This window comes from Olea europaea, chromosome 13 (genome assembly GCF_002742605.1).
Source record: "Olea europaea var. sylvestris chromosome 13, O_europaea_v1, whole genome shotgun sequence".
Classification (NCBI taxonomy): domain Eukaryota; kingdom Viridiplantae; phylum Streptophyta; class Magnoliopsida; order Lamiales; family Oleaceae; genus Olea; species Olea europaea.
Window position 1 is genome coordinate 1,170,124 of NC_036249.1, and position 15,002 is coordinate 1,185,125.

A 15,002-nucleotide genomic window follows, 5' to 3' on the forward strand; every position below is an offset into this window, starting at 1 on the left:
TATGAAATTGAATATATATTTGCCTGTCTTTGAATGATGTGGGAATGATAATGATAATGTAAGTTGAAGATGGTAATGTAAGTTGAGAATGTGTTGGGGAACACTGTAAGTTGAAAGTACCTTTATGCAAGATATGTACGTTCCAGTGAAATCAATATGTTATAAACATGATAAAAAAGAATAAAGATAACGAATATGTTAAATTGTTGATTTTTTTAAAGTACAAAAAACACTCCACCTCTAATATTGTAGTAAATATTTTAATCCAATTTTGTAATTGTCATCCTCTTTTTCTCCATAGTAATACGATTTAACATTAGTGGTGTTTATTATTTATGCGTCAATTGAATCCACTATTTACAACTTACAAACAACGTGTTTTGTTGGGATTAAAATTGGATTTTTAGTGGATTGTGATAGCAGTTTTTGAATGGTGTGGTTGAATTATTTTTAACGGTAGTAGAGTTTGATAATGACAACATAAGGAGCAATAATAGCCGCAAACAATAATGACAACAAAGCTATAATATAACTTGAAAATGTACAACGCAGTAGGAGGAACATTCGACATACAATGTCAACAACGACATTGAGCGGTTGTTTAAGAAACTTATATGACATTGGAGGTTGAGCAAACTTTTCTCTATGCGACATGATGAATCTCAAGTGATGACTCGTACATGAAATGTCAAGATTGCAAATGTGAGAATTTTGCACATTCCATATGTCGACATTTAATTCCATCAAATTGGAGCTTTCGTTAGATCCATATAATAGTAAAAAGGAAAATAAAGGGTTTCAACAGTTTTCAAATGTCAAAGTCGACAATTAAATTGTCTATCCCGATAGTGAGTAAATGTCGAGTTCGACAGTTCAAATGTTTAACCTGACGGTTTCGACGACACTACTCGACAGTTGAATTGCCATAAATTTCAGAGAAGCTTGAAAACCATGTATTTAGTTCTTTGGAAGAAATTATTGAAAATATTAATGGTGATAATCAATTTTCAACTACAACATCACAATATCTTCCCACAAATAAATAAGGAATGACTCAATACTTCATTAAATATGAAATCTTTCACATTTTTCTAGAGGATGTTGATATTTTTTCCATTTGAAGAATATATCATAAATAAAACATATTAATGAATAAGAGATTCAAAAAGTTCAATTAAATATATCCATGTTGTATTAAACATTTAAAGTAGTAAACTATGAAACGAAAATATAAACAATTTCTAGTAGCTCATCTTTAAGATTGATCAATAGTTTTCCCTTGTTGATGATGGAATTAAGATGAAGAAGAAGGTATGATTTGTGTTCATACATGCTTGAGTGTTTTTTAACTTTTCACCCTTTTTTAACAAAAAATCATATTACATAATATAATAATCATATCTTAAATGTTTAAAATATATAAAACAAATCATCATATAATATAATAATCATATCTTAAATGTTTAAAATATATAAAAAAAATTATTATATCACACCATTAATTGCATTTAAATCAAGCATTTATCACTCCTAAAAAAGTGTCATAAACGGTAAAATGGACATTTTGCATAAAAAAGTGACATTTTTGGAAGAAATTGGTGCAAATGAATTTTTTTTATGCATTTTCAATTTTAGTGACATTTATGTAAATTCCCCTACTATTAACATATTTGTTACATTCAATTGAACATGATTTTAAAAAAAATTAAAATTTTATTAATTTGTATACAATATTTGGAGAACAGATTGACTAGATTTGAGTGAAACGTCAAAGATCACACAAGCTTAGAGTTTAATTCCATCTCATATTGCCAAGTTTATAGCCAGCAGACTTTTCTTGACTCGTCTCTTTTACATCTTTAACAAGAAATCTGAATACTCCTCTTACCCTTCTACTAACCTTTTTCCCACTCTGATTTCAACCCCTAACAAATCCCCCATTTAAAATGGATCTAAACCATACCCACTTAGCAAAAATGGATATACTTGTCCAAGAAGAGAGAGTGTGAAATTTCAATGGCCAGTTTACTTCATCATTAATCACAGACAAACCCCAAACATGTTCATACTTCATTGGAAGAAAATTTTCAATGGGAACATCGTACATGCTGCCCAAGTCCATTGACTGCATTGACTTGTTGTTTGAAAAATGAAGCTTAATAAATGAACGTGCCTAAAATTCATTTCTTCATTGACTGCATCGACTTGTTCCCAACCCTCTCTAACGTGTTGAACGTGTTGGGTAGTAGATTTATAACATATGGAAACTTAATCAGAAAGGAACAGAAAAATTACAGAAATGATCGATCCCCTAATATCGAACAACAATGATATTTTGGCTCGGTTGACATGGCTTTTGAAAAATTAAAAGCTACTTCTATAACTAAAAAGATACTTTTGAACGTGTTTGAATAATTTTTTGAAAGTGTTTTGTCTGATTAAAAGAGCTTTTAAAAGAAACTCTTACATTGCCAAACAAGCCCTTTGTTATTTGATCCAACCAACACGCCATTGCTTCTACAGGGAATTTGGCGTTTCTTTAAAAGGTTCTATAAAATATATTTCTTGTAGCTTAGAAGGCATTATAGGAACGCATACTTTGCAACTATGAAGGTGCAGACTTTCTCTTTCGTATCTCGGTTATACTTCTCTGGATTTTACAAGTTTTTTGACATTCTTTTAATTTCTTTCTAGCAAAAAGCTGAATTCCAAGTAGAGATGCGTTGCTCCAAGTGTCAAAAGAAAGCCTTGCAGATTGCAGCAGAAACTTACGGTTTGTATTTACATACTTAATTCATCAGCTTTGATTCAATTTCATATTCGTCTGCAACCATGTTCTGAAAATCTTCAGAACATCAGATTTTTTTCCTTTCTTTCTTGATTATTATTACAAGCAGCCTCGCATTCCTGATTCTCGAGTATTGGAAACTGTTAAATCACATGAATCCTTAGAATAGAATTCCAAATCAGTACCTTTCGTTCTACTAATATTTTGACAAGAGTTGTGGTTTAGATAGAACGAAGCACAGAAAGTTGCAAGTTGCGTTTAGAAGAATAATCCCTTACTATGGCTTTTATGGTAGATTGAGTCGATGGTTTGAAAGCCGGGGATTAATCCCATGGCAGAGTAAGTTGTTTGATTGAGCCCACATCTCCAACTCATTTAGCCCCCGTTTGCCTTACAAATTTTCAAAACTTATTCTTCTTCAAATTCATTTTCAACCACACATTTCATAGGGACGACAACTTGTCCACAATTTTTATTAAATTTTCAACTGATATTTCATTAGTTTCATCAAAATCTACTAAATCTCTAATTTTTAGCTACACCAAAAAGGGCCTTAGTTCGGTCGCATTGGTAAGTTTGACTAATTTTGATATTTATGATGAATTTGCAGGTGTGAGCTCTCTAACATTAGGAGGGCAGAATAAGAACCAGTTGGTGGTGACTGGAGAAGGGATGGACATAACCAAGTTGTGTGTGAGACTAAGGAACAAGATTGGATACACACAAATTGTCAGTGTATCGGAGGTTAAATGAAACCAACATAAGAAAAATGTCATCCTAGGAATCCCAGAGCTTGTTTGCACAAATTATTACGTTGTTTTGTATGTGTCTATTGTTGAACTCACGTCTATCAAATGAAATAATTAGTGTATTAGACTGAACAGACCGGCATAAATATATACTTCTTAATCCGTGTCATTACTTTTTAGATTGCTCTTTAATTTGATAGGTAAGTTTCATAAAATTATTCAATAAATCAACTCTATCACTATCCATGTGGCATGTATAAATAAAAGAAAGCAACCAAGGACCAAGGATAAAATGTTTGGTTTCGAATCGCTTACTAATCACATGCATGCATTTTTTATATTTTATTTTATTTTTATAAAGATGACAATGTAATTGGGTTAAAGCATTAAATGTAATATTTAATGATGTGGGCCATTGAATTAATTTAGGTGAATTGGAAAAATCTCCAATATAAGTCCATATGTTGATAAGCTCATTTTAAGTGTTTTATATATGGAAAGGAATCCCACATCGAAAGTTTACAAGAAAATAGTCTTGTTTATATAGTGAGTTGTGTGAATAATATATAATTTAATAAGTTACCTACCACTTGGCTAATTTTAGCTAGCCAAAGACTAGCAAACTAGCCAAAGGCTAGTCAACACTAGAGTGGTGCTTCACACCACTCGCGCCGCTCCCCGGACCCGGACCCGGTCCCAGCACGCGCACGTCGCAAAGTACGCATTGAGCGCTTTAGAGGCGCACTTCGCACGTACGCATTGTCACGAGGAGTTGGGGAGCCTTATAGTTTTCGGAAATGGACTTGTGGTTCGATGACGTAGCAGCACAAGGCTCGACGAGTTGGCATTCTAAGTGGGGCACGTGTGGTAGGTCGCATCCCTTCGTCCTGCGTGGTAGTTAGATGTACACGTGGCATCCGCATGGCTGTGACTGTTCAGAAATTGGTGAATAGGCATGATGAATGGACACTTCACTTCATAGTTCAATTTGGGCCGTCAGATCATGAAAATAGTGCAATCCAATGACTAAGACGAATCAGACCAAGTGGTGCACCAGTTCCTGAAATGTCACACACCTGTTCCATGAGACATTTCAATCTCTATAAATAGAGACTCCCATATTCATTTTTTACATACCAAATCAATTACGAATTCAATTGATTTCTAAATTCTTCTCTCTCCATATTCTGCTCTAAAAATTCTCTTATATTTTCGTGGTTATTTTGCGTTGTATCTTGGGAGACAGACGTCCATAATCCCGTTTGCACTTCATTGAGGGGCGAAATCTGTCTTGAGAAAATTTGCTTTGGCATACCTCGCTTCATCTACTGTTTTCTATTTTTCTGCTTATTTTATTTGTTCTTTTGATTGCGTTAGTCGAATTTCCGACAACAATTCCGACTAAAGTACTAGTTTTATGATGAATCTACACAACAATTCCAAACTCTATTCAAAACATTACTCTAAACTCATCTTTAAGATCTCGAGTCGTCTCGGTAAATATAAATGTGACACCGAGAGAGCAAATAAGTGTCTTCGATAAAGTTGATGCGCTAAGTATCAAAATATATTTTGACTTAAACCAGTTCGACCATATAGACTAACCTACTTGAGGCCATAGCAACCCAACACGGCCTTGTCCACCTCGAAGTTGGCCCGCCAAAGGCATACTTTACCACTATAATATGAACAAAATAGGCCTGTATGTCAAATCATTACCCGAAATCACCCTTTATAAATGAAATCATTTGTATCCACCTAATTACTTGGTCCAAACTCGAATATCTAATAACATATTTTTTAAAATATCATTAGTTAACAATACAAATTATTTTCTCAATATTTAGTAGACATAGAAAAATAAAAGATGACACAAAATATACATTTCAACACTTAGTAGCTTAACAGGTGGTGCCTCAATAAGGGTTTGTAGGGTGGACAACTCGTCAAGTGCAGTTACGAATCAGGGTGATACGATTCATTTTTTAAAATAAATGAACTTGATTTATTAATTTTCTTACTACTAGAATATCGTAACTTACCATTTGGTGGGAAAGGTAGCTTATTGAGCCCAACTAATTTGTGCCACGTCAAGCTTCGACCTTTTGTAGATAGGTTGATATATGACAACATGGTACTTCTTCAGTTTTATTTAAGGGTGGACAACTCGTCAAGTGCAGTTACGAATCAGGGTGATACGATTCATTTTTTAAAATAAATGAACTTGATTTATTAATTTTCTTACTACTAGAATATCGTAACTTACCATTTGGTGGGAAAGGTAGCTTATTGAGCCCAACTAATTTGTGCCACGTCAAGCTTCGACCTTTTGTAGATAGGTTGATATATGACAACATGGTACTTCTTCAGTTTTATTTAAATACTGTTTGGCCCCCATTACCTGAAAATGGTAATGGGGGGAATAGTATTTTTTAGAAAAATGAGTGGTTGAAAAAGAAAGTAAAGTTTTCGATTTACGTGTAATATTATTTTATAGAAGATTGTATGGTTGAAAATAGGAGAGAGAAAAATGAAATGTAATGTAATGTAATTTAATGTTAATCAAACAGGGGCTTAAATAGATGGACTTTCTTTATTTTACTGTCTCTATTGAAAAAGTATTTGTTTTATTCATTTATTAATAAAAAGTCCTTAGAAAAATTATTGTTAATTGATCGAAGTGAGAAGTAAAAATATTCTGATAAAGACGTTCTTCGATAATATCATCACGACTCTTGAAATCATGTACAGTAGCTATACCAAATCAGAGACGAAAAGTAGGCCTTTCCTACACAGTTTAGGTGGAAGGCAAAGAAGGCCTCTTTCTCGGGGCCGAGCCACTAGTGAGGTACCATTCTGGAAGAGTTAGAATTCCATACTTCTATTTAATTTATCTACTTGAAATCAATTCCTCCCATTTAATCTTGTATTTATACAAAATTTAATTTCCGTTCTTGTAATTATCCAAATACATACATACATTTCCCACTTCTTTTTGAAAACATGGACAAAAACACATTTGATCACAATTATTTACTACTAGTTATTGATAATTAGATAAGGGTAGACTAGGAAAATTCATTGCAAAAAATTCATTTTTCAATAGCATTAAATAAAATTTCTTAATTTGTGTGAATAACAAAATTATCTTATATAAATGAGATGGGGTGAATATGAATTATTAAAATTATTTACGGTTATTAAAACTCTATTAAACTGGAAACTAAAGTAGGCTTATTTTACATTAATAATGCGATTAATCATTGGGTAATTTTATTCACATCACAATATTTATTTTTTGCACCACGTTTTAATTGCATTTAAGATTATTAATTTTTACTCACTATAGAACTATGTCCCTAAATATTTTTTTTATGTCATTCTCAGACTCAAACTTTTCACTAGTTAACACATTTTATATTTTATAACAGTTTTAAATCTGAAAATTTGTTGAAATGACATAAAACAACTTATTTTTCATCGTATTTTTAAAAATAGGTTAATTTCACAAACAGTCACTGAACTTACCTGATAATTACAAAACGGTCACTGAAGTTTAAAACTTGCAGAAATTGTCACTGAAATTTACAAACTTGTAGAAACGATCATCCAGATTTTTCAGATTTTTGGGCGAGTTTTGTGGCAATTTTTCGGCAACGTCCGACCACCAAGACGGTCGGATTTGGATACCGTTGGAAAGTTCACAATGTCCTATTCAATTATCATCCAAAATCTCCCTATAACTCCAAATGATTAAGCTAGAATAAGCCCACAAAGTTAGCTCCCAGAAATCTGAAAATCTATCCAGATTTTTGGGCGAGTTTTGCGGCTTTCGACAACTTCTGACAACTAAGACTATTGAATTTGGATACTTTGGAAAGCTCACAATGTCATTTTCAATCACCACCCAAAATCTCCCTATAACTCCAAAGGATTCGACCGGAATAAACTCACATTTAGCTCCCCAAAATCTCACCTAAAAATTTGAAAATTTTGGGCTGATTTTCAGATTTCGAAGAGCTGATTTTGTGGATTTATTTCGGTTGAATCTTTTGGAGTTGGGGAGAAATTTTGGGTGATAATTGAAGAGAATATTGTGGGGTTTCCAATGGTATTTAAATCCGACGGTCTTCTTAGCAGAAGTTGTTGAAAAATTGCCGTAAACCTCGCTCAAAAATCTGAAAAATCTGGGCAAAATTTCAGATTTCGGGAAGTTGACTATGTAGGTTTATTTTGGCCGAATCCTTTGGATTTATGTGGATATTTTTTGTGGTAATTGAGTAGAACATTGTAGACTCTCCAACGGTATCCAAATCCGTTGATCTTTGGGGTCAGAAATTGCCGAAAAATTACTGCAAAACTAGTCCAAATATCTGAAAAATCCATGTGACCGTTTCTATAAGTTTGTAAACTTCAGTAATCGTTTCTAAAAGCGCTCTAAGCTTTAGTGACGTTTCTGCAAGTTTTAAACTTAAACGTTTTGTAATTTTCAGGTAAGTTATATATTTTTCCCCATTTCAAAGAATGAAAACAAAATATTTTGATATAAATCATCATCAAGAATTAGATATGCTAATTAATGAAAGACTGAAGATAAAAATTTGACAGAAAAAAGTAAAAGAAATAAGGGTGCATTTTATTGCCAATATTTTCCATGAAAAATATATTTTTTTACTCAAATTCCTACTTTTGTATTGTTTGACTGACTTTTTTTTCATTGAAAACATTTTTCTACGTTTCGTCACGTGACCATTTTTTTTCAAAATTTAGGAAAATATTTTCTTTAGGAGAGTATGATTCTATTTTTCAGATAATTCGCTCTTTCTCTCTCTCTCTCTCTCTCTCTCTCTCATTTATCCACTTTCATTTACCTACTATTAAAAATCGAACAAGTATATTATTTTTAAAGTTGAAAATTAAATCGATCAAACACATTTAATCAATAATTTCCATACAAATAAATTTTAGGTAATTGAATTATCTAGAATTTATTTTCTTTTTATATAAATTTTATGCTTGCAATCAGACACACCATAATTGTTATAATGAGTAGTGATTAAGAAGTTTAATTATAATTAAAATACAGCGTATCAAATAATTCATCATGATCACCACAGATAAATGAATAGCATTATTCAGTTCACATTTCTACCCTGTTCTTTCTCTTTGGATTCCAATTATTTGTGGGTCAACAATCTAATCGCAAACGCGGAGAATGACGCGCGACTTTAGTTCAGACTGCAGAAAATTGGAGCGAATGACAGGAGAGAGTAAAATAGCCAAACCTCAGAAAAACTTTCTGCGCTGCTTCTCAAACTGTTAACAAAAGAATGCGATTTTTTTTTTCCAGCACTAAAAGCAACAAACAGACAATTTTCCTCTATAAACGAACAAAAGTGAAAGGGATAGTTAATCATAATTTACCTTTTCCCGATTAAATAAAGTAGCTGAAAAGGAGAAGCAAAAAAGGAAGAATCCCAGATCTCTTTACAGGGTCTTTTCTCCTTGTATTGATTCAAGAAACCCCATGTTTCCCAGATTGATTCAACCCCGAGAAGCTATTTTAAGCCAAGAAAACATTCAGGGGCCTAATATTAGTGGTGGGTTTAGCCAAAGGGCTGCTGCGGGGGACCCATGTTTGGTCCTTACTTCTGACCCAAAACCTCGCCTGAGATGGACAGCTGACCTCCATGAACGCTTTGTTGATGCTGTTACTCAACTTGGTGGCGCCAGCAGTTAGTATCACTTTCCCATTTTTCTTCTTTGTGTTTTGTATTTAGTATCTTTTCCCAATCGGTGCTCCCCTACCCCGCGATTTCTATCGTGAACTAGAATTGATGATTTATTGATCGGCCTGGGCTCTAATTGTTTTAATGTCGTTTTGTTAACTATGTGTTTCTGGGGTGTTAATTGTTGAATACAAACGGCTGACCATATGCGCAGTAAATCCTAGTTACCTACTTAGATATGGAGCAGATGATGGATTTATTTAGATATGGAGCAGATGATGAATTTATAATGGTATTGGGACACCGGATACCCAGTTAATAGGTTCACCGTTTGGGATGGTTGCTCAAATCTTAGCACAAACAAGTTGGATTTGAGCATCCGTTGGAGAAGCGAAAGTAGAATTTTGTTACTAGGGTTCCATCCTAATTCCTACATAGTTAACAAAAAGCCAAAATCGCGAGCATTATGCATTGGAAAGTACGATAGCTACATCTGTGTTTATAACATGAAGCTTTACGGCTGGATCACGAGATTCTCTCTCGGAAACTAATTAAACAATGTAAAAATTGAATACCATGTATATTTCTAGAAGGAAAATTCTACTTGTACATAATTATTGCACACAATGGTGTCCATAATGTGACGTGACAATCATCCGGTTGTTCATGTGCAAGTATGAGATTTGAATTAAAGGTTGGATCCAATGTTACGTGTAATTATGGACGCCATTATGTAGACAATTATGTACATGTAACACTTCCTTTTTTAGAATAATGCCCTTCATAATGAGGACTGCCGATAGTCTTCATACATGGTATATAAGTGGCAGTTTGTTATTTTATGCACTAATGTTAGGGGTGGACGCCAAACCATAAACCAATGATTTTTTTTTTTTTTTAAATAATGGAATCAAATCATATATATATATATATATATATTTTTTTTTTTAAAACATGGAACCATTTGGTTCAGGTTTGGTTCGAGTTTCATTACTGATTTAGAAAAAAAAAAAGAGAGAGAACATTTGAGGAAGAAGAACCAAAGGTTGAGGCTTCAATTTTAGAAATCCATGTGACAGTTGTGGATGAGCTCAACGGTAGACGACGGATGGTACTTCTTGGTCTCTCGTGAGAGAGTCGGTGTATGAATTAAAAATGAGAGAAAATGAGAAATGAATTAGGGTTTGGGTCTCCAAAATAAATTTGGGTTTCCAGTCTCCATATTGAGAAATAAAAAACCAAAAGTACATGATCCTTTTGTGTTGATTTTCAATCGAATTTTAAATTTTTTGGTGTGAATTGTGATTCATTAATTTGTATATTGGCCCTTGTTTGATTCTTATTATTTTCAAAATATATTTTTTGTCTTCTTTTCAACCACACATTTTTAAATAAAATAATACTAAAGGTAAATTCAAAATTTTTTTTCATTACCACACATTTTCCATCAATCTATTATTTTAAAATGTATTTTTCACAATAAAATAGGACTCAAACAAGCACTCTCTCTCTCTCTCTCTCTCTCTCTCTATATATATATATATATTGAGTCGGTTCTTGGTTCTAGAACTAGAACCAAATAGTTATCAGTTCTAAGAACTAGAGCCATTATTTTTTTCTGTAGAAACGAACCGAACTGAACCGAACCGAATCGCTCTATCCCTAACTAGTGTGTTAGTTTTTTATTGTCTCATGTATTAAATAACAAATTGTTACATACTCACATGTATGCCATGTAAGACAAGTATCAGTAGACCCCATTATGAATAGCATTACTCGGAAAGAATTTGGCTATTGCTTCAAGGAATCAAAAAGTGTAAGATGATTTTTATAGTTATTTATATTAAAAACCCTCGGTCTAGTTGGCACAAAACATCAAACTGTTTGGGATCACTATTTTTTTTTTTATTCATTCTCTGAAAACTTCAAACAAAAATGGATATCATTGTTAAGATGGAGCATTTTTAATGGAATTGAATAATGGTGAAGACTAAGAAAAAACTCTCAAAGTATAATAAATCATTATGATATACAACATCCAACACCCCTAAAGCAACTCTATTAGCTAGTTTTGGCACCTATCATCTGGATTGGGCTGCTAGTTTCTGGAAACACAACATCCAACATCCCTAAAGCAACTCTATTAGCTAGTTTTGGCACCTATCATCTGGATTGGGCTGCTAGTTTCTGGAAACACAACATCCAACATCCCTAAAGCAACTCTATTAGCTAGTTTTGGCACCTATCATCTGGATTGGGCTGCTAGTTTCTGGAAACACAACATCCAACATCCCTAAAGCAACTCTATTAGCTAGTTTTGGCACCTATCATCTGGATTGGGCTGCTAGTTTCTGGAAACCGGGAAGGTTGAAAACACATTCTTGCAATAGCGTCCCCTCCCCCCATCCCCCACAAAAAGGAAAAGGAAAAATAAATAACACCAAAAATTAGAAAAGGAAAAAAAGACTGTTACTTTTGTATGTACATGTTACACAACTCAAAAGAATATAAAACTAAAAAAGTTGCTAAACTTCTGAGCTACATTAAGGGCCGTTAAATTGAACCAAGTCACTCCATTAAATTGCAGAAATAATTGATGGCACTTAAAAGATGGTTCACCGTTGGTTGATCTGAAAAGTTATAAATTTAGCAGTTCATAGATCCTGGGTAATGCAAGGGAAGCTATTAAATAACTTCTAAGCATAATGAATGGCTTCTTCGGCCAATCTCTTCAAGATGAAAAAATCATGCGCTGGTTGAGCATGCTGCTAGTGCTCATCTTATCAGCAAGTTTGTCCTCAATCCCTCCTCACTGAGGATGTATTATTACTAATTCCTGCTAGCTTTCTTATTGATAAATTTGTATCAATTTCTTTGAAACCCATATCTCTAGATCATGAAACTGATCTTTTGATGAGACTGGCAGCTACTATTCTTTGAAATTTCATTGTTATATTTCTTTTAACGTTAACTTTCACTTATTCGATAAAAACTAATTATTTTTTAGAGAAACTTGAAATAATAGGTTTCTCATCCTGATAGACTATTATCGGGAATTTCTATCTGAAACTTCACAGATAAAGAATTTTCCAAATAGAATTTACTATAGTTTAGATTACATTCAGACGAATTCTATTGCAGAAGCTACCCCAAAGGCCATAATGCGAACAATGGGTGTTAAGGGATTGACTCTCTTTCATTTGAAGAGTCACCTCCAGGTATTTTTTCCTTCTTTCTTTTAATATTATTTGGTTTTTCCTCCCAATTGATTTATATACAGAGCTTGCAGGTCAGTGAAACTGGTTTCCAGTTGTTTGACAAGATTTTTTCGTGCATCTATACAGAAATATAGACTAGGTAAGCAATCTGGGAAAGATTTTGGTGACTCTCCAAAAGAAGGTAGGTTCAGTATGACTTCCAATGGTGGCCTCCAGTTGTGCAACTCTCTCTTAAGTATTTAGTCTTTCCAAATTAGCTGTGACATGATATTGTATTCAGTTGTATTGACTTTTTACGAAGAGGTGTTATAGACTTTAGGTTGATGTAGCTGTGTCTGAATATTGCCTCCCCCATAAAGGAGAGAGAAAAATGAAACTTGAGAAAATTCAATGAAGTTATTGAACTATCCTATCTGCCCTGACTAAAACAAAAAGAAGAAGGAAAAATTAGAAAGGGAAGCAAACATATTGACACGAGAGGAATTTCTTCTGTTGAGTTAGCCAAAAATGACATCCAAATTGATTATTCTATCTGAAGATATATATATATAATCTAGATTTGGATTTCTATTTTGAACTGACTTCTTTACTTGGCAAATGAAAGGACTGTCGGGTTCATACCTTTTGGGTAGCCCTTGTGCCAGCAATCCTCAAAACTTGCCAGCTTCCGACGTAATTGAGTAAGAGATTTTGTTCTTGTTCCGAAATTCCATATCACATGAATATGTCAACACAATGGTTAAAACTTGGATGATGTGTCTAGGGGTTATGAAGTCAAGGAAGCATTGAGAGCTCAGATGGAAGTTCAAAGTAAACTGCACCTGCAAGTTGAAGTAAGTTTTCCATCAGTAGACCTTTCTATAACCAGAAGAAGTTGACTTTCTGATCTGTTTTTAAAATTGTAGATTCTAGTGTTGATTTATGTGTTCAATTAAACCTTTAATTTTATCTAATGCACACTTGGTATGCAATACTCGATTTGACTAGTATAAGAACACGATTTCAGCTTCTATCTTTTCCATGATATTGTCCAGTATTAGCCAATCCTGGTTACTTAACATGCCATTAGCAGAAGGGAAATAGTGATAAGGTGAAAATGATTGCTGTATCCACCTAAGGTTTGGAAGTTTTAATCCAGAAATGCCCTTGAGGGTTTTCACAAAATCGCCTCGAAATCTGTGCTTCTGTTGGCTGATTTGGTTTAACTTGTTTACACAGGCTGAAAAGCATTTGCAGATTCGGCAGGATGCTGAGAAAAGGTACATGGCTATGTTGGAAAGAGCCTGCAAGATGCTTGCTGATCAAATTATTGGAGATACAAACAATGATGCGGAGAATTTTCCTGAAAAAGGAACGAAGACACAACCTAGAACTCTGCGTAATCCGTTTGGATCATACAGTTCACAATCTGCTGATGAGTTGGGTACCCATGGCCCAGAAGTAGTATCTCCTAGATTTCATCAGCAGCGTGCTGATTGTTCAACTGAAAGCTGCCTTACGTCTCATGAGAGTCCTATAGGCTTACCCGTTGATGGGTCTTCACCTGGAGGAAAGAAACGAGTGCTGAACATGGATTCAACAAATGCACCTCTCATGTGGGGTGACTCTGATTTGCGTACCCCGGATTTGCATGCGGTACAAGTTAATTCCTGTGGCATTACCGGGTATGGTGTATAAAAATTTAATCGTTGTGACTGACCCTGATCGCTTCTGGACTGTGAAAAGGGAAGAAACACGGTAAACTTTACTCCTCGCGAGCTATATATTTTAAAGCTGCTGATGTTTTAAGAGTTAAGATCGGATTTCTCTCTATATTCACTGTTCCATTTATTTCTATCAGTGCACACAATATCTTCTCCATTATTGCCATATCTCTTTTAATTTGCAGAATTGTCCAATTGTTTTCATCCTCGTTAGACTGATGCTTAAATAGAGTTGGTAGTCACTTAGAATGTGCTGAATTTGAAGGTAGGAAGTATGCATACGAACAAGTTAAACCAAGTCATGTTTTCTCTCCTAGTGCTGCATCATGTGGGCCCTTCTTGTAAATTTTGTTGAACTTTGTGGGGCCCCAATCATATTGCATACGTGTCTTTCTGTTGCAGTTCGAGAAACGTGTCACTATTATAATCTTCTTTGAGAATTTAATACTACTTTTTGGCTGAACCTGAACTGAAACTTGGGATGGATTTGGCCGGCGCTCTAAGAGATGGTTTATTTTAAATACTGATATCTGAATTAATTAATGAATATTAAAATATCTCCTTTGTGATAATTACTGGTTTACAGCTCGTAACTAATATAAAATGTTGATATCAGGTTCTGTTTGGTGTAGTGTAATTGAAACCTTAATTGATTATGAATTATAATTGATTCTTAACGTTGCTTCTTGAAAGAAAGGAAAAAGGAAACAATTCGATCGACGGGTCCGCATCATAATTGCATTAAATTCCTCGGAGTAGATTATTGGACAAACCTAAATTGAAATAGTTCATTTGGTCGCCTTATGTAAGATATA

At 33.9% G+C, this 15,002-nt stretch overlaps 1 protein-coding gene across 1 annotated transcript; it reads left to right on the forward strand.

Annotated features, from left to right (window-relative positions):
• The first annotated feature begins 8,824 nt into the window (after window positions 1–8,824).
• Window positions 8,825–14,353, forward strand: LOC111407193 (protein PHR1-LIKE 3-like). The gene is made up of 6 exons (XM_023036531.1): window positions 8,825–9,272; window positions 12,408–12,484; window positions 12,611–12,665; window positions 13,089–13,164; window positions 13,248–13,317; window positions 13,703–14,353. Exons 1-6 carry the CDS (start codon window positions 9,065–9,067, stop codon window positions 14,159–14,161), a joined length of 945 nt encoding a protein of 314 aa, XP_022892299.1. The 5' UTR covers window positions 8,825–9,064; the 3' UTR covers window positions 14,162–14,353.
• Window positions 14,354–15,002: the final 649 nt, after the last annotated feature.

Bases quoted from the DNA above. Each gene is read 5' to 3' on its own strand.
- LOC111407193 (XM_023036531.1), top strand. From the start codon at position 9,065: ATGTTTCCCAGATTGATTCAACCCCGAGAAGCTATTTTAAGCCAAGAA. The intron at 9,273-12,407 runs GTTAGTATCACT...ATTCTATTGCAG, and splicing joins TCAACTTGGTGGCGCCAGCA to AAGCTACCCCAAAGGCCATA. The intron at 13,165-13,247 runs GTAAGAGATTTT...TGATGTGTCTAG, and splicing joins CCAGCTTCCGACGTAATTGA to GGGTTATGAAGTCAAGGAAG.